The sequence below is a fragment of the Dermacentor andersoni genome, chromosome 9, assembly GCF_023375885.2.
Source record: "Dermacentor andersoni chromosome 9, qqDerAnde1_hic_scaffold, whole genome shotgun sequence".
NCBI lineage: Eukaryota > Metazoa > Arthropoda > Arachnida > Ixodida > Ixodidae > Dermacentor > Dermacentor andersoni.
The window spans coordinates 74805198-74831111 of NC_092822.1; the positions used below are offsets into that span (position 1 = coordinate 74805198).

At 48.5% G+C, this 25914-nt stretch overlaps 2 protein-coding genes across 2 annotated transcripts in view; both read right to left on the minus strand.

The window, feature by feature from the left end:
* The window catches only part of LOC129384097 (zinc finger transcription factor family protein 17-like), a 32990-nt gene extending 22399 nt beyond the window's left edge, over nucleotides 1-10591 (minus strand). The window contains exons 1-2 of the transcript XR_008611873.2: nucleotides 10314-10591; nucleotides 4515-4679 (exon numbers count right to left, since the gene is read on the minus strand). The gene's annotated coding sequence lies outside the window, so the exon portion shown is untranslated. The remainder of the gene's footprint in view (nucleotides 1-4514; nucleotides 4680-10313) is intronic.
* A 3651-nt stretch (nucleotides 10592-14242) lies between these two features.
* On the minus strand, nucleotides 14243-25498 carry LOC126527816 (glycine receptor subunit beta-type 4-like). The gene is made up of 3 exons (XM_050175668.2): nucleotides 24271-25498; nucleotides 21694-21969; nucleotides 14243-14988 (listed from the first exon to the last, which is right to left on the minus strand). Exons 1-3 carry the CDS (start codon nucleotides 24682-24684, stop codon nucleotides 14464-14466), a joined length of 1215 nt encoding a protein of 404 aa, XP_050031625.2. The 5' UTR covers nucleotides 24685-25498; the 3' UTR covers nucleotides 14243-14463.
* Between the last annotated feature and the right edge of the window lie 416 nt (nucleotides 25499-25914).

The window sequence follows — 25914 nt, forward strand, 5'->3', positions numbered from 1 at the left end:
TAGCTCTAAATCCCTGCCTGTACACTTCTTAAGGGTTTCGGTGCTTTTACCGTAATCGGAGATTGCACATATAATACTATATTTTCAAAACTGAGCTCATTGGAACATCTTCCTGTTCATGCTATGCACACAAAAATGAGGAATAAGGGAAAAATTATGCAGATCCCACACCCTGTGGGAATTGATGTAAGTGAAGCTTTCCATGCTGGATGCTCTGATTGACGATAATTAGCAGTGTTGATGGCTAAAGCTTAATTTCTTCAACGTTTAGGCTAACACGAGATTGGCGAATTGATGTTAAACGTTACCTTGTGGGCACCACTGCTGTTTGTCTGCGTAATAGGCAGAACACACAGGGAGAGGTGTTTGCATGAGGCATTGTTGTGGGCCATATCTTATAACCCGAGAGGGTTAAGTGTTGTCATTTCCTCATATGGCACATCGCGTTATGGCAGAAGTTTTAAACTTGAATTGGATTATGGGGCTGTACGTGCCAAAACGACACTCAGATTATGAAGCACGACATAGTGGCAGACTCCAGATTAATTTTGACACCGTGATGTTCTTTAATGTGTCCTAAAATCTAAGTGCACATGGGTTTTCTATTTCGCCCCCGTCGAAATGTGGCTCCCGCGATTGGGATCAAATCCATGACCTCTCGCAATGCCATAGCAGCAGAGCTAATGCAGCGGGCACAGAAGTGTTGATTTGACGGTCAACCACTTCTGTAGTGTTTCCTGGACGCTGCAGTGTGCTTTAATTAATGCGGCTCTGCTTCTGCACGCCGTGTGAATTGCCCGCTTGACATATTTTCATTGTGTTTATTTTTTCAGAAATAGCAGCAACGTATTGTATTGTGCCTTGAACATAAGCACACCGCAACCGCTGTTGTATGTTAGTGGAGTTTCCTTGCCTTCTCATGTCACTTCCCCCATCTTATATGGGAACTGCCTCTTCTCCTCCCTCTTCTTCTCTCTACAGTTCTATCTGTGTCCCCTCTCGCCTCGCACATAAGCGCTGCAGTTTCTTCAGTGCTTCTGAGGGGAGTCACGGATAATTGCAGCTGTCAGGTGGCTAATGTGATAACGGCCAGGGAGCTCCAGAGGACATTGTGCACATTCGATGCGGTGGGGTGAAAACAAGCTTCTCCCATCTCCTTTCTTCTCTTACTTGTGCCTGTCATGTATATACACACTCTGAACCCCCCCCCGATGTGGTGTGTGTGACATCAGCAGCAGTCCACAGCAGCAGCTGGAGTGGGAAAGTCAGAGGAAGAGACAAAGAAAGCTTCACTTTAAAACAAAATGCGTAAAGGTTTCTATGCTTACCCAATGAGGAAACCCGTCCATCACGTAAGATGATTGCTTTCAAGATAAGGCCCGCATGAGCGAGCGAATTGTAAGATCGGGCCTGCGCAGCCGTGCCATAAGCAGCGGCCGCTGATGTACAGTTGATAATGGTTTGCATCGAGAGGAGGCAGCATCATTGACCACATCTACGTATGACGTCTACCTAACGTGACAGTTCAATTACGTCACGTAGAACAGCACGCATTGGCCAATGCTCATCTTCCATGAAGCAGCAACATCATCCAAATGCACCATAATATAAAAGGAGTGAACAGTGCTACTACTGGCCTCTGCTTCATACTCATGCTGGTCTCAGTTTAACATTTTGGTGTTGCAAATGCGCTTCTCCATTTCATGATTTTTTTCGTGGCGTTTCTCGCAATTATATGAAACGCAGCAGCATATGACGACACAACAGTAGGTGATCAGTCGCAAATGCTTATGCATCATTTAGATAACTCCCACAGGATACTCTGCATGTAATTTTATCTTTTTCCACTTTCAGTACGCTTCAGCGCTATGGTATGCTTGACCGCGTAACCTTGCTATGTCCAGTGTTTGTGACCCCTTCCCACTGTTGGTATACTTCATCACAATGCTAAGTGCATGGTTGAATGCATAACACCACTGTATTGGGATGAAGCTAACTTATGGGTCTGACATTACAGTTTTAATTTAGCGTACGCAACTATAGCGTATGCTATACGCTAAAGTATATATAGCGTATGCTAAGCAGCACACATTTCTTTAGGTTGAGTTGGCCTGTGAGATGTTCAGATCTTAAAGGCCATGTGCCGTCATTGCGGCTATCTCCCGACTGTAGCTATAGGTGGTGCTAACATGTCGGATGTTTCTTTCGTTAGGTTTCAACTCACTCGAAACGAGAAGCGATCTCGAAAACACCACAAGGTTATCCATAATACTCTGTCGAAGCAGCCTGAGACTAAGCGAAAGCCATTTACACAGTCAGTTGCAAAGAACGAAGTCCATTTTACAAAAGCAACGCCAAATTCAATTCGAAGCTGGCAGCCGGGGCCGCCGCCATGTTTCACGCAAATTCCGCAAACCACGCAAAGACACTAATGCTAAATCTGAGAAATAGTGCGCGTACGCTATACGCAATAGGTCGTTTAGCGTTCTGCGCATGCGCAGTGATGACCCACTATTTTATAGTGTACGCTAAACTAAAACTGTCTATTATGCAGCACATTTTAGATGCTTGCTGGTTTTAAAGTCCGAAAGCTGAGATACAACAGCGTCGCACACTATCACGTGAGGAAAACGAGCCGCTGCATGCAGCAAGTAGCATCAGCATAAGCACTAGATTACAGTTGAACAGCTCTACAATGAAGACCACAATTAATTTGCCTGTAAAACAAAGAAACTTATGCGTCCCTGGCGGCTGATTTACGTTTATAAAACGAATGCCGCACCAGTGCCGCCACTGCCCCGCGAAGATGTCACCAGGGTAAGCTGTGCGCTAGCGCTAACAGCAGTGTATTTGAAGAGCATGCTGATATTACTAGTTCTGTTGCCCTGCTCCAGGATTCACTCACCTCGTATGCTACTTGTTGTGACGGATCAACGGCTGACGAATGCATGGATAGGCCGCGAATGTCAACGAAGGCGACCAAAAATTTTGCAGCAAGGGAGGCTTAGGGGCACTAGACAATCGGGGGCTTTGCTTTGCATGGTTCCTGCATTTGGTTGGAGAGCAAGCTGGGAACCTCAATGGAGCATAGGGTGGCTACAGTAGAACGTGCTGTCAGGGATACCTTGCAGAGAAAAATTAGCGGTCTATTTCATTAAGTCTCTCTTGAATTCTTGTTAAAGATTTTCTTTTGTTGAAAGTGCTTAGCTATTGTGAGCAGTGAGCTGCGCAACCTTTAAAACAAAGTGACCTGCATAGCAAAGGATTTTGAAGGTGCGAGCACTTTGTTAAAAAGGCGTTTGACTACATAGATACATTCAGAGCAGCGCTTTCTACCCTTTAGCCCATGCAGAATTTGTAGGTCCTATTTGCGCCACCAGGATCTGCCGATGTACTGCAGTGAAGCCTTTAATATGTGTCCCAATGTCTAATGCTACGGAGTTCAATATATCCATTTAATGTCTGAGCAAGTTTGATGTATGAAGTTACATATACATGTAATTCTCTTGGTGATTCACCACCTGTTATTTAAGCAGTAATTCTATTTATAATTGTTTCATATAACAAGGTTTAATTGTAATGAATTATTGCTATACGACATTCTTTCCATTACTATAACTAATACTCTCAAGCTTGGAATCTCCCAGCTTCCTCATACAGTTGGCCAATGGGACAGTGCACCTGACACAACAAGCCATGTCGTACACTTACTCTGTGCATATTCACAGCCCATGCAAGCTTGTGCTGAAAGCTTGTTGCTGCTTGCAGAGGTAAACGTTTCACTTGACTGTTGTAATGATATCGCTGACTATGTGATGGAATAAACAGTTACTCCACAATAAAACATAGTATGAAGCCATTTTGTAAACATGAGCTTGAAGTAAAACTGTGCCATGCATCGTCGAAAAAGGAAAACAACATTACAGGGATGAGGATACTTATCGTGGGCTTGTCTCTATAGCTTTTATGTCTTGCTTTGTCCACATTATGCTGCACAGTTTTAGTTGAAGCGGTTATTGGCTGGCAGACGTCTTCCCATCATGTTACTACGAGTTTTGATGAAAGCAGTCTTGGCCAGCCTCTCTACCCCTGGTTCTCTGGCTTAGGTGCTGGTGCCTCCAGTAGTTCAGATTTGAATGGGTGCAAATTAATTTTCCCTCTCAGTGAAATCATACCAACTTTCCCAGGTTACCGGGCTTCTACAATTCCTCCTAAGTTGAACTTGTTCAACAGCTTTACCGAGTACTTTAAGTAGGCAGTGTATTCTATGTCGTAGGGCAAACAGAAAATTAGCATAAGCACTCTTGCTTTCAGGCTGCCATAGACTTCGAGTTAAAAGTGCAGTCGAGATCAACATGTCCAACCTTGATCCCTCCAGCCAATGTGCCAGCCTTCCCTATGAGCCACTACTTGCGAAGGTGAACATACCTTCTTTGTTCCATGCAAAACATTTTGTTAACTGTTTCCAGGAAAAAGTAGTTCAAGCATAAATGGCCAACGCATGCTCTTCATACCAGGTTGCCATGTATAATGGAGACGATAGGAAAGTACAGGCCAGCGTCGCTGTCCCAGATCCATCCGGCAGCTTTTCTGTCACAGGTCCATGTGCCCTAACTGCTGGTCTTCAATGGGAGTTGACACTGTCTCCTTCTATAGGGGGCATTTTCTGACATGCTCTTCTGTGGGAGAATGCCGCATTCATAAAAAGAAACAACAAAGATTGGACACAAAGTGGTGCAGCTCATTAAAAGAAAATTACTTGCTGGGTTCGCCACTGGGCCGTATGCGTCGGCGCTCGTGACTCGACAAAAAGCAGCCGCAGCGGCACGCGCAAGCTCAGGCTTCACATAGTTTCGCGCCCATCGCAAGAGGGGCACCTCACGGCTACATTCGGATATCGCCGGCGCACAAGGAGGAAGTGCAGAAACATGCACGCTTGTAGTCTCAGAGGGACGCGCATGCGTGCAAACTCGATACCATGGGTGCACAGCTAGAAGGGAAGAAGGGTCGTTTTGCCACACGCTTGCGCACCCTGTAACATTTTGTGGGCGAGTGTACATGCTAGACATGTCTGTAGTGCTTATTTTTGAAATGTGATCCTTTGGGATGTATAATACATATAATATGCATCTTAGCTTTGTTGTGCATTAAGAAGAATTTTTTTTACAAATACTATATAATTATCTGAAAAGATGAATGTTTCTTTAGATTTCACACATTTCTTTTGCTACATTGTAAATGTATACCCTAATAGATTAGTGTTTCGTATGTTATACGTTTGCCGATAGGAGACTTACTGCTGCCATGCGAGGGCCTTCAGGCACATTAAAGCTGTATGTTGCAGCTTTTCGCCTGGAGGACACCCAACAAAGTTTGTTGGAAATAAAACCATTTCTGGTATGGTAAGTCGAAAATTCTATTTCAAGTCGCTGCCTCTAGACCCTTCGTGCCAACCGCCATTTTGGCAAGGCTGTGTGATGTCTGGGAACAAGGCTGCTTCGATGGATTTCAAGACCAGATAGCAGCCTTCCTTCACACACTCTGGCACCAAAAAGGGCAGCACAGGTGTCAGTGTTACTTGTGCTACAATTCCTTCACTTGTGCTATAAATAGCAGCAGCAAACTGCCAAGATGCAAAAGCAAAACAATGAATGAGGGCCATAACGTATTTCCCAGCTCCTGAAATCAGTTCCAGTTTTTCCAATAGACAAAAGCATGGCCTTCAAGATCAGCTTCGATTACCAGTGGGAACAGTTTCCGAGGGTGCCAATTCATTTCATCAAGACTCAGTGTTGCCACACTGCTTTTGATTGAAGTGTGAGAAAAAAATATTGAAGTGAACGTTTTCTAACACATTGAATGCAGTCAAATTTTCTTTCTGTTATGCTTTCCTTTTATTTCAAAGCAAAAAAAAACCAAAAATCTAAGAAAGCAAGAAGCAAAACAGAAAGAAAAATATCTCAGTATAGGGCATCATTGCACAGTGTTGTGAACCAGATGTGCACGCCTGTGAGGGTGATGATTGGCCAAGTGTGTGCACTATACATTCAGTGATGCTACAGGCATGCACTCTGCTGTTTGCGTTTCATTTGACGCTGATAGTACATCCACACAATGTAGCCACAGGGACAAGTGAGCAGTCAAGTGAAGCTTTTTGAGATCATGTTTAGTTGGATCATGCAAATAAAATGCATTAATTAATCATATGCCATTAAAGATACAAGCACAAGTACACAAATTACTGTGCATGACAGGAGTGGCTGCGAAGATGTATAAGGCTCACACAAAGGCCGGACAGCAGACAAAGGACGATGATATTTAACTCATTTCGCCAGGAAAAATGACTTCGAAGTTTGTGCATTAAGTACGAAGAAAATCCGAGGATACCTAAGCACTTCTTATGAGTTGTGAATACTTTAATGTCCAACTGAACGCCACTGAGCAGTCCGAGTTATGAACTCCTCGCGGGCAAGCGGGCACGTTAAGACGCTTGGCACATATTGATTTAGCTTAGCCTCACCGAGGCGCAGTTAGAACACACACAAGAGCTTGAGTAGACAAGGAACAGGTGGTAACACAGGCTTGCGAGAGGGAAGGTGATGTTTTGTCGTAGCAATGCACTCTCCCCTCGCGAAGTAGCGCAGCAGCAGATGTTCCCCTTCACTCGCTTTCCTCTGCTGAGACACGAGCCAGCAAATGCAAGCTAGTGTCATGAGCGCGCCTCGTGTGCTCACATGGCGTCACAGTCAACGGGAAATTAGGCACCGTTTTGCTGCTACAGGTGCTGCCGGCTTTTTCACTGAAGGAACCATTTAACATTCTTGCATAAAAAAAAATCCCGTCACTGACCACATAATAAACAGCAATAAAGAAATTCCGTTAAAAGTATTGCATCAAACCAGCTCAGAGCACGAAAGATTGACCAAAGCTGTCAGGCTTGGCTGCTGAAAATTAATGTCTTGTAGCAAGGTTTAACGAGCTAAAATGATATGCAAGAATACTCAGAATGATGCGAATGCTCAGATGCTAAGCTCTGCTCTTGTGCAGGAGCTTGGCAATGCAGCTGGCATAAATGCCAGTCTTCTGACTACTACTCTGGTTTCATGAAAAGTAGGTTATTCTGGCAAGAGTATCACTGCAACATCACTGCAGTGCATTTTTACTTCACAGTGAGTAAGTACACTTTTACTTCACTGTGTCAGATAAACAAGTCGACAGACGCTTGAAGTGGTTCAACCACGATTCACAGCTGGAGAACAGGATAGCAACCATAGAATTTGGCGAGATGATTAGACAACAGGCAAAGGAGAGTGGACAAAAGTTGGAGGTGAAAGCTGTTCTGTTTGACTGTGGCGAGGTGTAATGGAGTCGTCAAGCAACAGGCAATGGCGATGGTGCTTGCTAGCGTGCTGATATTGTTCTGGCTGCAAGGCACATAATGGCGATTACTGCATTTTATAGTGTCCCATTTTTCTTTAGATGACAAAGTATTTAAATTTGTGTATTGGTTACATTTGCAGTGACATCCAAAATCCAGATTTGTACTGGGCAAAGACAATACTTCAAAATTAAGTTCAGTGGTTTTACATGCCAAAATCATTAAATGATGATGAGGGATGCAATAATGAGAAACTGGATTAATTCTGACTACCTGGGTTTAACATGCACCCAATGCAAGGCGCACAGCATTTTTTGCATTTTGCCCCGATCGAAATGTGGCCGCAGGGGCTTGGATTTGATCGCACGGCCTTGGGCTTAGCAGCCAACACCAAAGCCACAGCACCAGTAACATTAAAACAAAGCAGTGATTTGATAAAGCGTGTAAGAGCACAACAGTTTTTAAGCACTGCTTCATGCTAAGGTCTAAGTTCGGTACCGTCACACAACAACCACAATAATGAGATGAACAACGGGGGTAAAATGCTAAATTAAGCTGCAAAATTATGAAACAAAAGCCTTTGAAGCTGTGAAGTTCTTTAGGAACTTGCAAGGTGTGGACATTTGGACATGCAAAGGATGTAGCCTTTGGAAACAACTTGCCAAGTTAATTAGTTGTTTTTTACTAAAGCAATACTTCATCACAAAGCAAATAGCTATAATTTCAGTATGCTCCAAGACTGAATGCCCTATGATGAAAATTTCTATTGCATTTCTAGCAAGTTATATGGAGCAACCAAAGGTAAGAGACATTTGATGCTAGTGTTCAATAAATTTCAGTTATTAGACAGCACTCGTCCAGTGCCCTTCCATGTGTCTTCCATTGCTTCCGCACTGATTAGTAAGTATGATGCTAGTGACTGCAATAGAATACGCAAAGGCCGAGAAAATAGCAATGGCAATGAAGAGCTATTGCTTGAACAAAAAAAAAAAGAAAGCATAGGTGTAGTGCCAAAGCAGAAAGGAGAACATGAACGAAAAGTATGTGCAAAGTCATACATGACAAGAGAAAGCAGCAGGCAAGATGTGGTGAGCAGGGGGGTGGGGAGGAGTATTCTGTAAGAGCCCACCTAGTGGACTGTCCATTTCGGCCGCTACTGATTGGCTAGGGCTGCTCGTCTCCTCCTCTCACAGAGCTGAATCCAATCAGCAGTGGCCGAAATGGACAGCCCACTAGGTGTACTCTTACAGAATACCCCCCCCAGGAGAAAATGATGAGATGGATTCTTGCCTTGTGAAGTGCAGCAACTGTTCTTTTTTTTTTTTCTGTTCAGAGCGAACGTGAGTGAGACTGGAGATGTAATGGTGATATGAGGCTTTGATGTGGAGATAAGCTGTGGTCTGGGATGAAGCACAATTTTGGTTTCCAGCTGTGGATGAATTTCCAGGAGACCCTGCAGATAAAAGTTTTTTTAGCAATTAATAATTCACGTATCTGGCGAAGGAAATCATTACAGTGAACATGCGGCATAAGCAATAGACAGCCAGGCACATATAGCAAAAGACAGTGCCACTGTAGAGGAATGGAGACAGGGAAGAGCAACAAAAAGTGATCAAGCATGTGCAGGGAGAAGGGTACAGAAAAACTACAAGGGATCACACAAAGGAGATCAGTTTGACAGTGACGACAAGAGCAGCACTTATGAGCACAAATTTCAGAAGAAAGTAGCAAATTAATTGGGTCATAAGTTGCCAAAGAGCAAGCACTTTTTGTCACGAATGCTACTGATGCCAAGCATCAGTCCTGGCGCTGTTAAGGAAGTGACGGCGCAGTTGTGGCAAGGGATAGCAGCAGGTGTCTCATAAAAATGGCAGTGCCGGGCAGTACTGGGCTACAGTGAGCCAAGTGTACCAACCTGTGCTTCTTGAAATCTGTCGCCTATGTCGAGTTGAAATGTACTGCTAAAGTGGGTGTACGTCGGAAAGACTTTCTCGCCCGTGCGGCGCTCGTGCCGAGTTGGTGATGGCGGATTATTGATTTAATGAGCCATCTTTCGTCTCATTAAAGATGTTTTGCGTCTCCTCCCGGGCGAGGAATAGGGGCCATAGTGTAGACCAGGCATGCTCTCCTGAAGCAGTACCTTCGCTCGTGCAACGCTTTTTGTACGCTGCTCTCTGACTTTTAAATGGAATATTTGAATGGTCCCCTTCGATATAAATAAAGGTTCTTCAGCAAAACCATGTGCAATAAATCGGTAAGCGGGAGCCGCAGAGCTAGCGAAACGGAAGCAAAGCAGGCAAGTCGGACGTACATTTAAATTAAATTATGGGGTTTTACGTGCCAAAACCACTTTCTGATTATGAGGCACGCCGTAGTGGAGTACTCCGGAAATTTCGACCACCTGGGGTTCTTTAACATGCACCTAAACCTAAGCACACGGGTGTTTTCGCATTTCGCCCCCATCGAAATGCGGCCGCCGTGGCCGGGATCGGATGTACATTTAGACAGAGCGTTATTATAAGCTCAGGTGCTCTCGTGAGGGCTCCGTTTGCCGGTGACGTATGCCGTCCTGTCGCAGTACTGGTAAAAATCCATTATATCGTCGGGACGAAAAAAGCACCCCGCCACTTCTATAACACCAGTCGGAACACTGCGGCCGCCATCACGTTTCAGAGTGGTCTACGGCCATAAATTGCATAACGACTTTCGCTTTTCCCAGCTACAGGGTGCTAAATGTGTTTCGACATGCAGACATGCATGTTCACGCGTATCTCTTGAAGGGTGCAGTATGCACCGATAACCAACACATCATGGACACGGCGTAATGCTTTGGCATTACGCCGTGGCATTAAGTTATCCGATTGGTCCTCGATATCACAGGTTCACTGATCCCGTCGCACGTTCCGTATGTTACCAAAAAGCGCAACAAACCTACCGGCAACATCCAAGGAGACGCAGGAGGAACACTTATGCACGACGCATGGCACGCACGGCTTCGTCAAGAAAGGAGACATTGATTTGAAGGATCGCCAGCCGACACACGGCAAAATGCGCGCCTAGGGACAAACGCATACGAAACAAGCAAATCGGCTTCTCCTCCGTAGTACCTAGGCAAAGGGAGAAATTTCAGGCGCAAACGCCCCCAGATTTTCTCTCTCGCACCCGCTGAAACGACTGGCCAATCCCGTGAACTGGCGTTTCCTCTAATGACCGTCTCGTTGTGGCCCCTGACTGTCGTCAAAAATTTGGCGGCGCTGCGACCGAGTTGCGCTCTGTTCACGTGACGTGCTCTGCGCTTCGCGGCGCGTCGTCTGCTTCGCGCGTCAGAAATAACAGTGAGTGAGTTAGAACCTTATTTAGGTCCTGAGGGGAAATCAATCCGGCGGCTCCACCCAGGTCGGAGCCGGTAGACAGAGTCCTTCGGCGACGGCCCGGGCCCTCTGGACAGCCTTGAGCTGAGCGATGAGCTCTGTGCTTCTGAGCGCTGAGTCCCAGGAAGACTGGTCGGGAAAGTCCGTGCTCGCGTTGGCAGGGCACAGCCAGAGCATGTGTTCGAAGTTGTTGTATTCGTGGCCGCAGTGTGGGCATTCAGTAGGAAGGTCAGGATTGATTATGCTTAGTCTTGTTGGTGTGATGTATGTCCTAGTCTGCAACTGTCTGTAAGTGACGGCCTGTGCTTATTTTGAGCTTTGAGTGAGGAGGAGGAAAAAATCTTCGTGATGACCTATGATTTGAAGTGATTTCGTGGTATGATACGAGCGAGTCTTTGTTGTCTAGGTCCCTCCAGGCTGGGTTGAAGCGAGAGGGTCGACCGCAGACGCGGAATGTGAGCTCTCGCGCCAGTTGGTGTGCCCGCTCGTTCGGATTGCAGTCAGGAGGTCCGGAAATGTTGCCCATGTGGGCCGGGAACCATGTGATGTGTGGGGACGTGAGGTTGTCTCCTCCCGTTTCTTGGAAGAAGATGGTGTTGATAACCGTAGCTGCTTTCTTAGAGACGAGGGCCGACAAGATGGTTCTAATAGCTGTTCTCGAGTCCGAGTAAGTGACTGACGCTCCTTTGCAGCTTCGAAGGGCCACCGCGATGGCCATTTCTTCTGCTTCGCGAGTGATGTTGGTTACTACCGTGGCTGCGTTGACGAGTGAGCCATGGGCGTCCACCACAGAGACCGCGTAGGCGCCTCGATTCCAATATCTGGCCGCGTCAACGAAAAGGACTTGCGTTTCGTTATGTTTGATGAAATAACACCGCGGACAGAATAGAAAGTTTTAGAATAGGGGCCCCAATAGTATGGGGCCCCAAAAAGCTTTACGGGTGTTAGCGTTGGGGCACGCAGGAGTGAAGAGTTTCAAAATAGGGCTTTGCGTTCGCGGATAGGATGGATGGATGGAAAGTAGGAGCGTCCCCTTTGAAACGGGGTGATAGCAGTTGCTACCATGCTCAGATTTTTATTTTGCCTTTTATTTTTATTTTTATCTGTGTTGTGTGTTATTGAATTTCTCGATTTTCTTTGAATACGTCTTCCTACCACTTTAACCCTATGTCACCTCTCTGCTTTTGAGCCACCAATCCTCCAATCGCCTTTTCCTAATTTCCACCGCATATTTATTTACATGACAGTATTATTATCTCTGAATCCTAGGGCCTCAGGAAGGGTGACTGTGGCCGCATCGACATCGGGCTTGATACCATCACATTTTAGTATGAGGTGTTCCATTGTTTCTACATATTTACCACACACAGTACAAGTGTCTTCTTCGTCGATAGCGTCTTGCGCTGACAGCGCCACTACGGCGTCAAAGACAAGCTATTAGAAATAAATAAAATATAGCATTTTATGATAGGAATAGTAATATTGACTTGCGTGTATTCGCGTTTAATTACAATTTAGATATTATTCTGTAAGCAGCAAACAATTAGTTGCGCTTAGTTTTGAGCAAACCAACTTTACGTGCAGCCAACACTAACTTTATGCCAGCCAAGCTTAGCCGTGTTAGGCCTACGAGCCAAAAAATCCACAATCAATCAGCGGCGTCTAATGAATCAATCTTCATAACACACGCTAGTTGAGAGAAAGCGATAACCGCAGCTTGCGAATTTCACGCGTTGCACAAATCGAACCCAGTTTGGTGCTAGATTAGAGCCGTCGCTAGGGGGTCCCTACCGTCGCTTCGATTAAAGTTACTGTATATGCATGCTACCTACGGTAGCATATACAGTAACTCTAGCTTCGATGGGTGCCGCCATGTTTGCTGACGCAAAGCTTTTGGGGCCGCTATTTGGGCTGGTCGGGAGGGGGCGGAGTATGCGTATTACTATTGCCGCCCCCCCCCCTCTTGGTTACGTGCCTGACCTGTCTTTTATGCCCTCGCCCAGCTGCCCTCACAGACCTACCGCACCTCTTATGGAATTGTCCCGGACTGCACTCATCAAGGCGCCACTACCTGCCAAATGTGAAGCCACCCACCTGACTACCATCTGCGCATCTATGTTCCGCACCATAGGCCCTTGTTAAGTTTCGTCAGACATAACTATACATGTATATATAACTCGCACGCACCAAAGGCTTTGTGCCGCAAGGCAAACACATCTTAAATATTGTGTTGCATTTATTGCAGACCTCGGCCACACCAGGCGGCAAGATTACCAATTCGTTCTGTTAAATGAACGCGATGGAGATCCGCATGACCAATGGTGGTTAAATGCTTGATGCACACTAACGTGATGGGCGGAGTAAACCGTCGCTCGGCACAAACCACGGCGAAATTGGCCACTTACGTAGACCACTTGCAGTTTAGTAATGTATATATGCAATCACAATATGCATGAGACATGTTTACGCATTTTGTGAGTAATGCTTATGGGGGGTCCTCGGGGCAAGGTCTCGCTGGCAGCATGTGGCGAGAGCCTGCCCGATACATTCTTCCAGGTGCACTGGATCGATGTAGGTGTTAGCGTTAGCGAGTGACTTGGGAGACGTGCACCTAAATCTAGGTACACGGGTGTTTTCACATTTCGCCCCCATCGAAATGCGGCCGCCGTGGCCGGGATTCAATCCCGCGACCTCGTGCTCAGCAGCCTAACACCATAGCCACTGAGCAACCACGGCGGGTTTCAATGCAGAGGGGGCGTGTGGAAAGTGGTAAGGAAATAAATAGCAAACAATGAGTTAAATTAAGTAAATAAATACAGACTGGTGTGAGAAGTGTTTGTGCACGACTGATGACGAAACCTTGCGTTTGCGTGCCCTTTGTGGCATAGGTGTGAAGTTGGGAATTGTCGGGAATCGTCTGGTGAGCGATTATGGAGAACCAGAACAAACCTCAGCTACTCATGCATAGAGTGCCCCTGAGAATCTAAACGGCGCTCCACAATTACATAAAACAGCTGAATAAAAAAAAAAAGAGTGTTAAAAAGCAAACGAAATAAAGCAGGACCGCTCGAAGATAATGACCATGCATGCGGAGGCGTGCACTGCGACACGTGTAAATATGGACGGTGTTCGCACGCTTTTATGTGACTTTAGCCAGCAGGTCACTCTTCTATTTGCCATGAGCGTGTTCTTAATGAATATAACGCCATATTTGCAAAGCGATAACACAGTTCTGCAGTACTATATGAACAATAGTGCACATAAGACTAGAACGACGGTCGTGTCGGACATCTTAGACGAATCACAGAGCGTTTCCTAATGTGCGCCTATCAGCCTGATCGATTCAAACTTGATCGAGAAGCACGAAATTGACATTACTTCTTCGTTGAGAACAGGTTAAATAAAAAGGAAATGAAAACATCAGGAGACGACACAAAAAAAAAAAAGAAAAACGCTATCGCAGTTCAGCTTCCCACTGCATACAATACTGATGCTATAAAGCTGTTTACCAGCATACACAAAGTGCGCGATTACGTACAAGGTAATGAGCCTTCCAACGCAATAATGCTTTTTAACACAACTATTACAGTAAAAAGAAAGTAAAGTTCAACATTCTTGCAGTGTTTAAGCACACGTGCCAAGGGGGCCGCAGGAGACGTCCACGCCTGTCCACAAGGAGCAGAAGGAAGAAAGAAGTCCCCGCTTTGTCTCCGCTCACTCGTACGACGCCGCGTACCACAGGAAATATATGGACGCCACGAGCGTGAACGCGATCGGGAAGATGACCCTCGCGAGAACGTCCAGCTCGTTGGCGCGGTAGGCGCGGTACGAGAGCTCCGTCTGGCTCGCCGCGTCGCACACAACCGTCAGCGCGCTCATGGTGGGCGGCTTGCGGTAGACGCGGTAGCGGGGCTCGGTCACGGCCGACGCGCCGGTCGCGCCGGCGCCCTGCGCCCGGGCCTGGTCGCGGTAGGCGCCGTGGGCCGCCACGAACTCCAGGAGGCTGCAGAAGACGGCCACGGCGCTCACGAAGAACCAGACGTCGCCGGGCTGCAGCTGCGAGGCGTGCGGGCTGGCGATGCGGTTGTGGCCGACCTGCGCGATCAGCATGAGCAGGCAGGCGACGGCCAGCGTGACCCGGCAGGCGGCCGCACCGACGTCCATCCAGAAGGCGATCCAGGAGACGACCACCACCATGGTGGACGGCACGTAGGTGGACAGCAGGAACGACCACGTCACCTGTAGGAGGAGCGCAGCGACACGAAGTAAGGTTGCTACAGGGCGAGTGCGGTTAAATCGTCTAGATTTGGACTAAATGAGGTGTCCCAGCTAACGCTAGCCAAGCTGTTTCAAAAAAAAAAAAAAAAACGCACGGTGCCAGATATGATTATAAGACCAACGGTGTCCGGTCGTCTGAGGAGCATCGTAGGGCTGTTTCTATTCTTTAACACCTGGGCTAACGTTAGCTGGGAGCCTGGGACAATTAGCATAGATGTATTGGCACGCTCGTACATTGTTTTGCCGATTGCCAGTTACATTTTTACCGGATGGCAATTATGAAATTGTAAAACAGCGCAAGACTCACTTACTAAACCCGAAAATAACATTGAGCGTTGTCGCCGATTTCTTAGCGAAGAGCCACGTCTAGTCAGCTTGCGCGTGGGACGCAAATAACGTACTTTTCTTTTCAAGTGCACGCCAGTTCTAGAGATCACTCCGGAATGTACGGTTATACATGTACAAATAGCGAGCGGACTTTTCCTGGGAGTCGAAATTTCGACGACCGACTGTGCTCGCGCTGCTAGGCCCGGGCACAGGCCCGGGCGCAGGGCGCCGGCGTGACCGGCGCGTCGGCCGTGACCGAGCCCCGCTATATATATATTGGCACGCACTAGTTACGCTAGAGGTCGAGGAAGAAGAAGTGTGCGTGGTAGCTGCTGCAAACACGAACTGTAAACGGCTGTTCGCTTAGAACTGACTGACCGGCTTTTTCTCTCGTGACAAACTGGTGGAGGTGCTGGGTACGCATCCATCGTATGCCTGCGGGTCCTGAACCAGAAGCTACCGACGCCAGTACCTCGGGGACGGCAGAAATCTATCGAAGCAGCCGTCGCCTCCAAGGTCTTCCACCGCAATACAGTCCCCTGGCAAGCTCCGTGAGGAAGATGTCAACAACTACCGCAAGCCAAACCGAGGTGATCCCAAATGCTCCCGTACCATGCATTCTCAACGCGCCTCGCACGCCTAACCCGTTCCATGGCGACGCCTTTGAGGACGTTGAAGACTGGTTGGACCATTTCGACCGGGTCGCCGCCTTTAACGACTGGGACGATCGCCGTAAGTTGAAGAACGTCTACTTTTCCCTTTTAGACGCGGCGAGAGTATGGTACGAGAACCACGAAGTCTCATTTACCAGCTGGCAGGAGTTTTACCGACTGCTATGCGAAGCCTTCTGCACTCCCGAAAGGAAAGAAAGAGCCGAACAGGCACTGTCTTCGAGGTTCCAAATGCCAAACGAAACCGTCGCCATGTTCGTCGAAGACATGACGCGATTGTTCCGTCGGGCCGACCCACTAATGCCAGAAGACAAGAAGGTGCGTCTGTTAATGCGAGGCGTAAAGGAACAGCTTTTCGCGGGCCTCGTGCGTAATCCTCCTACAACAGTCTCTCAGTTCGTTCGTGAGGCAACAGTCATGGAACGTATGCTTCGGCAGCGGCTCTCGCAGTATGAACGCCAGACCACCATGACTGCTGCATGCTCTCTCGTACCTGCAAATGATGACAGGGAGTCACTTACCGAGCTAATACGACAAATTGTTCGAGAAGAACTGCAGAAGTCCTATGCATCGGCTCCGACACCTCCCAGTGCCGCGGTTCTTACGGATGTCATTCGAGAAGAAATCGGCAAAGTGGTTCATCCCTCGCCACCAACAAGACCCGAACCTCCCACGTTCTCGTACGCGGATGCTCTTCGGGCTTGCGCGCCGTCGACGGGCCGTTTTTCGCAGCCGCCTGCTGGGATTTCTCGACGCTCCCCAAGTCCGATCCACCGCACGAATCCGCAAGCACCCTTTCATCCTGGTCCGCGCAAATCTACAGTATGGCGCGCCCCCGACAACAGTCCGTTGTGCTATCACTGCGGGGAGGCTGGTCACATGTATCGCGATTGCCAGTACCGACGAATTGGTCTGCGGGGATACCATCCGGACGCCCGTTGCCCGCGCTATGGCGAACGCCCGCACGAAATCGAGAAATACTTAGAAAGTAACCGGCTTCCTCCTGCCCAACAGCGAAGACAGTCACGGTCGCCTTCACCTCGTCGGTACGCGTCACCAAACCGTGCTCGACCCGCCTTTGATTCCGCTGGAGTCAACGGTGGAAGCCCGCGCCGGGGAAACTGAAAACGGCGACCTCCGGGGGTGAGGCCGCTGTCATGCGAACCGTCAAATATCCTCCGCCGACGCCATCCCCTCGCGACGAACCACTGACGCCTTCATTCGCAACTGCAAAAAAAAACTTCTGCTGCTATTACTGCTTCAATCGACGGTTATCCAGTAACTGCACTTGTAGATACGGGAGCTGACTACTCGGTTATGAGTGCCTCACTGGCGACTCGGCTACGCAAGGTGCTGACAGCGTGGGACGGCCCACATCTGATTACGGCCGGAGGACACCTCGTGTCACCCATTGGACGATGCACCGCCAGACTTGCAATTTCTACTTCGACTTTCGTAGCGTCTTTCCTTGTGCTGCCCAAGTGTTCTCGGCTAGTTATACTGGGCATGGATTTTCTCCAGGAATATGGGGCGATCATTAACCTTCGTGACTTGTTCGTGACTTTTTCTAACTATGTTTCTTCGGATTCGAATGTGGCGGATGAACATCACCGCGCGGCTTTACGCGTGGTCGATGACTGCGTGACGTTACCGCCTCGAAGTAGCATCTTCGTCCTCGTTGAATGCCCCCAAGAACAACTAGGAATAGGCATCGCCGAAGGTAACCTCACCATATTGCTTGATCGCGAAGTCGGCGTCGCACGAGGTCTCGTAGAGCTCCAACATAGGCAAACCACGATTCTAGTTACGAACTTCAGTGGCGAATACAAGCACTTTGCGAAGCATACCACCGTGGCCTACTTTGAAACGGTGGCCGAGTCCAACGCCTGTGCTTCGGTAACGACAATCTCGATTCCGGAACCCAGCGATGTGGACTTGACCAGTCACATCAACGTCAACCCACAGCTCGACCAAAACGAGAAGGAGAGGCTCCTTACTCTGCTCTCGTCATTTAGCGACTGTTTCGCCACCACGTCGAAGGTCAAACAGACTCCTTTAATCAAACACAGAATCATCACTGAACCGACCGTCCAACAACACATCCAGCGGCTTGAGGCGGTTCTTCAAGCTATCCGCACCGCCGGCCTCTCCCTGAAGCCCGAAAAATGTCACTTTGGCTACGAGGAGCTCAAATTTCTAGGTCATATTGTCAGCAGCACCGGTGTGCGCCCTGACCCTCACAAAGCCCTGGCAGTTGCTCTGTTCCCGATACCGAAGACAAAACACGATGTCCGCCGATTTTTAGGGCTTTGCGCGTATTACCGCCGTTTTGTACCCAATTATTGTGAAATTGCCGAACCTTTGCAACGACTCATCAAGAACGACGTCACATTTGTTTGGGGCCCAGCACAATCCGACGCCTTCCACGACCTTCAGCGACGTCTACAGACACCACCGATACTTGGTCACTTTGACACCGAGGCTGACACAGAAGTGCATACTGATGCTAGTAACGTTGGTATCGGAGCGACACTCGTACAGTTTCAAGCTGGTGTTGAGCGCGTTATTGCGTATGCCAGCCGAACCTTGTCCGCTGCTGAAAAAAACTACTCAGCAACTGAAAAAGAATGTCTGGCAGTCATATGGGCTATCCAAAAGTTCCGCCCATACCTGTACGGACGCCCCTTCCGTGTCGTCAGCGACCACCACTCTCTCTGCTGGCTGGCGAATCTCAAAGATCCTTCAGGCCGTCTCGCAAGATGGAGCCTTCGGTTGCAGGAATTTGATGTGACCATCGTCTATAAGTCTGGCCAGAAACACACTGACGCCGACTGTCTCTCCCGCGCCCCCGTCGAACCCGCACCACTAGATACTGACGACGATTCTGGTTTTCTTTGTACTCTCCCGTCTTTAAACCTTGCTCAACAGCAACGCCAAGATTCCGAGCTCCAGCCCTTGATTGAATACCTTGAAGGAAGCCGCCCACAACCCCCACGGCTGTTCGCGCGTCACTTGTCCTCTTTCTGCCTACGTGGCGACATCCTATACAAGCGGAACTTTCACCCTACGGCAGCCGTTTTCCTGCTCGTTGTTCCCGCTACTCTCCGCGACGACGTTCTACGTGCATGCCATGACGAACCAACGTCCGGGCATCTTGGCTTCACGCGTACTCTCGCGAGGATCAAGCAGAAGTACTATTGGCGGAAACTCACAAAAACCGTGAAGCAGTACGTCAGAAGTTGTCGAGATTGCCAGCGCCGCAAAGTTCCGCCACTAAAACCAGCCGGTCTGCTTCAGCCTGTCCGACCTCCTTGCTCACCTTTTGAACAAGTCGGGATGGATTTACTCGGCCCATTTCCCAAGTCTTCGGCTGATAACCGCTGGATCGTCGTCGCCACCGATTACCTCACTCGATACTGCGAAACACAAGCCGTTCAGCGAGCTACTGCTTCAGATGTTGCTAACTTCTTTATCAAAAATATCGTCCTTCGACATGGTGCTCCCGCTGTCGTCATCACAGACCGTGGTACGGCCTTCACTGCCCAGTTGGTCCGAGATATTCTGCAGCTGAGCGGAACAACGCACCGTACGGCAACTGCGTATCACCCGCAGACTAACGGCTTAACAGAGCGTCTCAACAAAACGATTGCGGATATGCTTTCCATGTATGTTGCCACGGATCATAAAAATTGGGACGAACTGCTCCCGTATGTGACATTCGCGTACAACACTGCCCTACAAGAAACCACCGGGTTTCCTCCTTTTCGTCTGGTCTACGGACGCGACGTCACCGCTATGCTCGACGTGATGCTCCTACCAACTTCGTCTCAACCTACCGCACCAGATACAGACGCCTTTGTTCAGCGTGCCGAAGCGGCGCGGCACCTTGCGCGGCAACGAATTCTATCCCGACAAAGTCAAGATGCTCGTCGATACAACATATGCCATCGAGACGTCACGTACAACCCGGGAGATCTTGTATGGGTTTGGACCCCTATACGTCAACGAGGCCGGTCAGAAAAATTATTGCGCCGATACTTTGGACCCTACATAGTTTTGCGTCGTCTAAGTCCTGTCAACTACGAAGTTTTTCCAGCCGACACTTCGCACCACTCTCGTAGACCACGTTCCTCTGACATTGTTCATGTTACCAGGATGAAGCCTTACCATTCGCGCTGACTCTCATCCACAAACTTTGTGATGCGGCCCCTGTCGTCTCGTCCGTTGTCTTTCTCATTTCTTTTATTTTTTCCTTGTGGCATTTAACATCTCCCCAACTTTATTTATTTATTTCTTTTTTTTTGGAGGGAGGGGTAATGGCACGCACTAGTTACGCTAGAGGTCGAGGAAGAAGAAATGTGCGTGGTAGCTGCTACAAACACGAACTGTAAACGGCTGTTCGCTTAGAACTGACTGACCGGCTTTTTCTCTCGTGACAATATATATATATATATATAATTTTGCTTTGAGCACTGCTCGTTTTTTTTTTTGGCCCCCAATTTCACCCAAACACTGTAAAGCGTGAGTTAAATTGTTACTCACGCCTTTGCTAGTTTTATTCTTCCCCATTGCAACTTAAAAATATATAACTCGATAGTCACAGTACTCTGTAGTTAACTTGATACATATTAGCTCAGTGAGAAGACAACACGCGTGTACGAAACCTATATAGGCATACGCTACGGGACGCGTATCTCTCTTTTGACTAGCGTTAGTATACAGTATCGGCGCCACATTGGATGTTATTACTACAGTTACACGTACTGCAGGTATACAGCTGCTGCATGATATGCCTAAAGTATTTTTGCTATTCCAGATAGTGGCAGTAGCAGCAACACTATTAAAAATAAAATCATGGAGTTTTGCGTGCCATAACCGCGATCTGATTATGAGGCACGCCGTAGTGAAGGACTGCGGAAATTCGGACCACCTGTGGTTTTTTAACGTGCAACTAAATCTAAGTACACCGGTGTTTTCGCATTTGGCCCCCATCGAAATGCGGCCGCCGTGGCCGTAATTCAATTCCGCGACTTCGTGCTTAGCAGCCCAACACCATAGCCATTAGGCAACCAACGGCGGGTTTGCAGCACTATATGTCACTGGCGTAGCAAGGACCAAGAGAAGAGCAGGAGGTAGAGCGGTAGCCCTCTACTCGTTTTTGCGGTGCGAATGCGACAGCGTAACCGCACATTCAAAAATTGGCAGTGGCTTAGCTCGGCTATGCCAGGATATACGTAGCGAAAGCTAACGCATAGCATGGTTAGCCTTGGTTAATCTTGATTGCAAGTCCAGGTTAGTCTGGTTGTCTAGCTATGTTGCGACGTTTAGCCAGTCGTTCGTCGCGCTGTTTGTCTGTTTCCTGCACGATTCGTTTCCTCTTCATCTCGTTCCGATGTCGATTCCAGGCCTCCTCCTGCTTAACAGAATTGTCGCCGTCCATACTGCCGCCTCAACTGTGGTTGCGGCGCACGCGAGCTCTCCTTTTCAATCCTCCGACATGTTATGAGGCATGCGACGTAGCTGGAGAAGCGAGCGGAGGCGAGCGCAACGATGAGGAACGCGGTGTAGGAACGCGGTGTGACGTCATGTGCCTCCTCGGAGCACGGCCACGGCGAAATCGCAAGTTCGCGGCCAGTATAAAGCTTTCGCTTTGAAAGCTCGTCTGCACCTTGGAGAAGTGGAAGTCGGCCACGACCGCGGGAGCGCCCCCTACGGCGGAAGCGTCGTCGCGCTGAACGGGCTCGACCTTGACGAGCGTGTGGAGGAACGGCCGCACGTCCCCGTGGACGGTGACGCTGTCGTACTGCCCGCGCAACGGGCTCGCCGTGTCGTTGCCGATCCAGACGAGGCTGGGCACGCTGTCGGCTTCGTGGAGCAGCTTGACCACCAGGCTGCACACGGTCACGCCCAGGATGACGTTGTTCTGCTGGCCCAGGCACAGGACCTGAGAGGATTGGCGTCCCCCAAATGCAATTGTATACGCTTTCGTCATCGTCACCTTTGTTGCACGATCATGTATCGTCAAGGCGATTGCGTAGGACATTGATGCCTCCGGTATTACTCCTGAAGAGGCCGAAGTGACAACGAATTTCTCTATACGCCACCGATTCCACTGTGGATGGCGGTAGGTGTTACCGGACGAAAAGGTAGCTGTGAATCGAAGGACGGCCTTATTACGTTTCATTCTGTAGCGCGACCAACTGACTTAACCTTAAGACGAATGGGCAATATGGGAGACTCTTGGCAACATGGCGCTGGCAGGGCAGTGCGCATGCGCCCTGAGATTTATAATCTGAGTTTACATAATCTCTCCATGCTCGATAACGATTATCACGTAATATTAACCGGATTACTACAGTGGCACCGCCGGTGCGAAGCCTTATTTATAATATATATCAGGAAAAAGAAAGCAGCCGGCAATGACATCTTGTGATGGTGAGTTCGATCAGCATGCCCAACGTCTATTGCAATGAGCGGCATGCTCTACCTTTCGTCATGCCTAAATGATGTCGAAAATGACAGATTAGTCTTCATCAGGGCTACATTCGGCTTTTGTTTAGCATAGGTATAAGATTAGTGCAACGGGGTATATTTTATGACGCATTCCTTTTCAACGCAGCGTCACAAGTAGTTGGCAACAACGCGGCGTGATCTTTTACATCCACAGTATCTCGGTAATAAGGTAACGGTGGTCTCCATACATGTGCGGCTCACTTGTCCTTAGTTCTCTCCACCCTCCTTTATTTCTTCACGTAAGTGTACAACCATTCAGTATATACGACGCAGATATATAACGTTGCACATCGGCCTGTGTACACGATAACAGAGCTTTAGCTTAGCGTTTGCGGAACAGTCCACTGAGACCAGGGTGTCCTTACAGTTCCCACACAGCCGTGCAGCGGAAACTAGTGCGCATGCGCGTAACGCTCATGCTCAGCGGGAAGCACAACGCTACCGAGCCGTTTGAGCATTTCAGCGGCGCTTTACCACTAGGTTTATTTCCCGGTTCGCAGCCAAGCTGACTGAGCGTCGCTTGCATTCTCGGGAGAAGTGCCTCTCAAAAAATGTAAAATGAATGTAGTTCTTCGTAGCGCCTTAGCGCGTTAAATCTGAGAGAAACGGACCGTAAAAAAACAACGCGCAGCTTCTATAGCATCTACTTTGCTATGTCCCCTTGTAGCCTGCGCTCACGCGTGTATCATCTGTCTCCTTAATGCGAAAGCATTATACGGCTCACGCAGCAGAAATATCCGGCGGCGTCCCCGGAGATGGTCCAAAAAGTCACGTGGTCACAGAGACGTTCTCGTGCCGCTGCTGACGCGTTCGTCGTCTTCTTCCACGGCTGGCTCCGATGCCGCTCATCATGGCAACGTTCCCACATTGCCCTTCCCTCCGCGAAGGCGCTGACGGCACTGGCCCACTGCCAGTTGGTGCAGTGATTATATATAATCACCGTATGCAATCAGGAGAAAACAAACCAGCCGCCCCATTAGCCCCTTTCCTGCTGACAGCGCATTGCACATTGGGAATTTTATCTAGCTGGAGAATAAAAGAAAAAAATGAAGGGCACGTAGATATATCCCTACGTGGATGAATGCAAAAGCATTGAGCCGTCTACCCGATGACGACTCGTTTTACGAAAGGTAATAGTATTGGACTCGCGTTGCCAAACTATATATATATATATATATATATATATATATACCATTACCTTTCGTCTCAATGCTTTCGCATTCACCCACGCAGGGATACCTACGTGCCCTTCAACTTTTTTCTTTTATTCTCCAGCTAGGTAAAATTCCGAATGTGCAATGCGCTGAACAGTCAGCACGAAATGGGCTAGTGGAGCGGCTTCAGGTGAGGCAGGTTTGAGAACACAGTTTTCTCCCGATTGCATACTACATACATGCGGTGAGAGAGCTACCCTCAACCATGTACTCTGGGGGTGCAACGAAAACCCTTCACCCGCATAATTAGGAGAAATCCTGCTTCCAGATGACTATAGGAGACCCTGCTGCTCAGCTTGGGCTCGGGCATAAAGACCGATCCTCTCAAGTATGCCTATGAGGTCACCAGTAGGCTTGACATGCTGACCATCTAATAGGGCAATGTAACCCGGCCCTACAGAATTGTCCGACTAAATAAAGGTTTCTTCTCTCTCTCTGGTTTGAGAACGCTAGGCCTCACTCCCTCCTAATGTTTCTTTCTTTCCGCCACGCCTGGCGGAGTCTGACAGCGCTCGCACCTGGAAGACGGTTCTCTGGCGAGACAGCAGGAAGTCGTCGTCCCTGACGAAGACGTCCGGCTCGTCCCAGCGGGCCACCTCGCCGACGCCCTCGAAGACGACGCTGGGCCGCCACACGCTACGCTCCAAGAACTCGGGCATGATGCGGTGGCCCAGCTGGCGCAGGATCTCGGCGTTGACGCGCGAGTCGCGCCACAGCAGCGACACCCAGGCGTGAAGCTCGAAGCTGCTCAGCGCCGCCTCCCGTATGTCGCCCACAAACGTCACTTCGAGCTGGATGAAGACCTCGGTCTTGTTGTCAGCCGTCTGCGGTGGCGACGATTTGCTGTACCTGCGAGGTCGTACACATAGTATGCACGTACGTCGTTCAGGGATACTCCGCGACTTGCGGTTTACGGCGGTGCGCCTGTTCATTAGGTTCACCAAGATGGCGGAAGGTAGCGGAAGGTAGCGGAAGCAGACGACAGCAGCGGATGTGACGTCACGTGCATACTACGTATTCACACGCTGTCGTCGGCGGTAAAAGTTACAATGACACCCGTTCCGAAACTCCGCTTCAAACTTCGTGAAACTGGTCGTCATCCATCAGCCGCTAAAATGTGTTTGAAATATAGCTGACCCGGCAGCAAAAAAAAAAAAAAAAAGTGTCGATGGAAAATGAAGTTTGTCTTTGCGTATATTGCGTGCGGATATTTTATTTTGTTGTGCTAGAAAAGTTGCGATTTACAGCAGTGTTGTCCATAGGCGACGCGACAATCAGCAGAGAGATTTGCGCTCTTCACCAATCAGTGTTCGGGTTCTGCAACAGAGTTAACTTGAGTTTCATATACAGTGCGTTTGAATAGCTGTGGCTGAAACTATATGAAAGATATCCCTGCACGTAAAACATAATTCCTACCATTTCTTTAGCTCCGTTAACTCGTGTGCAGCTTGTGGCTGTTTCGACCAATACGCTGAATGCGGGAGATTAAGACGGAGAAATAGCTCCGACTTAAGTTTATAGATTGTGCAGGCGCCATGTTGGAGAGCTCCTTAAGAATGTGCAGCTTTTGTTGTGGGAGCTAGTGGACAGAAATGTAAGAAAAAAGTGATTTTTTTTTACCCTTCGTCTGCAGCTACCTCGTAGGCGTAAGACGAACATGCAACCTGATGGTGATCACTACAACGACGTAGCAACCACAAATGTCAATTAATTGGACTACGGAACCTATTTCACCTATGGCCTCACAAAACGGTGAAGTTCGGCGATATTCTGTAAACTCTGAGCTGACTAAATGACGCGGAAAATAACTGCAAGACAGACACGGGTGGAAGAGGGCTGGCTGGTTGCGTCTATCCTATTAAATATCTGGGCTATGAAGATGACACAAAGGAGGCATCAGTTATTATAGTTCCTAGCACGTAGCTGTTAAACAAGAGCTCCTCACAAGGCACCTTCGAGATTTCGTTCATACAGTAGAAAGAGTAAAGCGTCGTCTCGGGTGCGGTTTACCGAAAGAATAGGTCTGTTTGCATTGCCAATCCTCCAGGTGAGGAACCACTTAACGTGCTCCTAAATATAAGCACGCGAGAAACCACTGTCGCATTTTGACACGATCGCACTGCTGCTGCCCCGGTCCGAAATGGAATCCACGACTTCGTCGG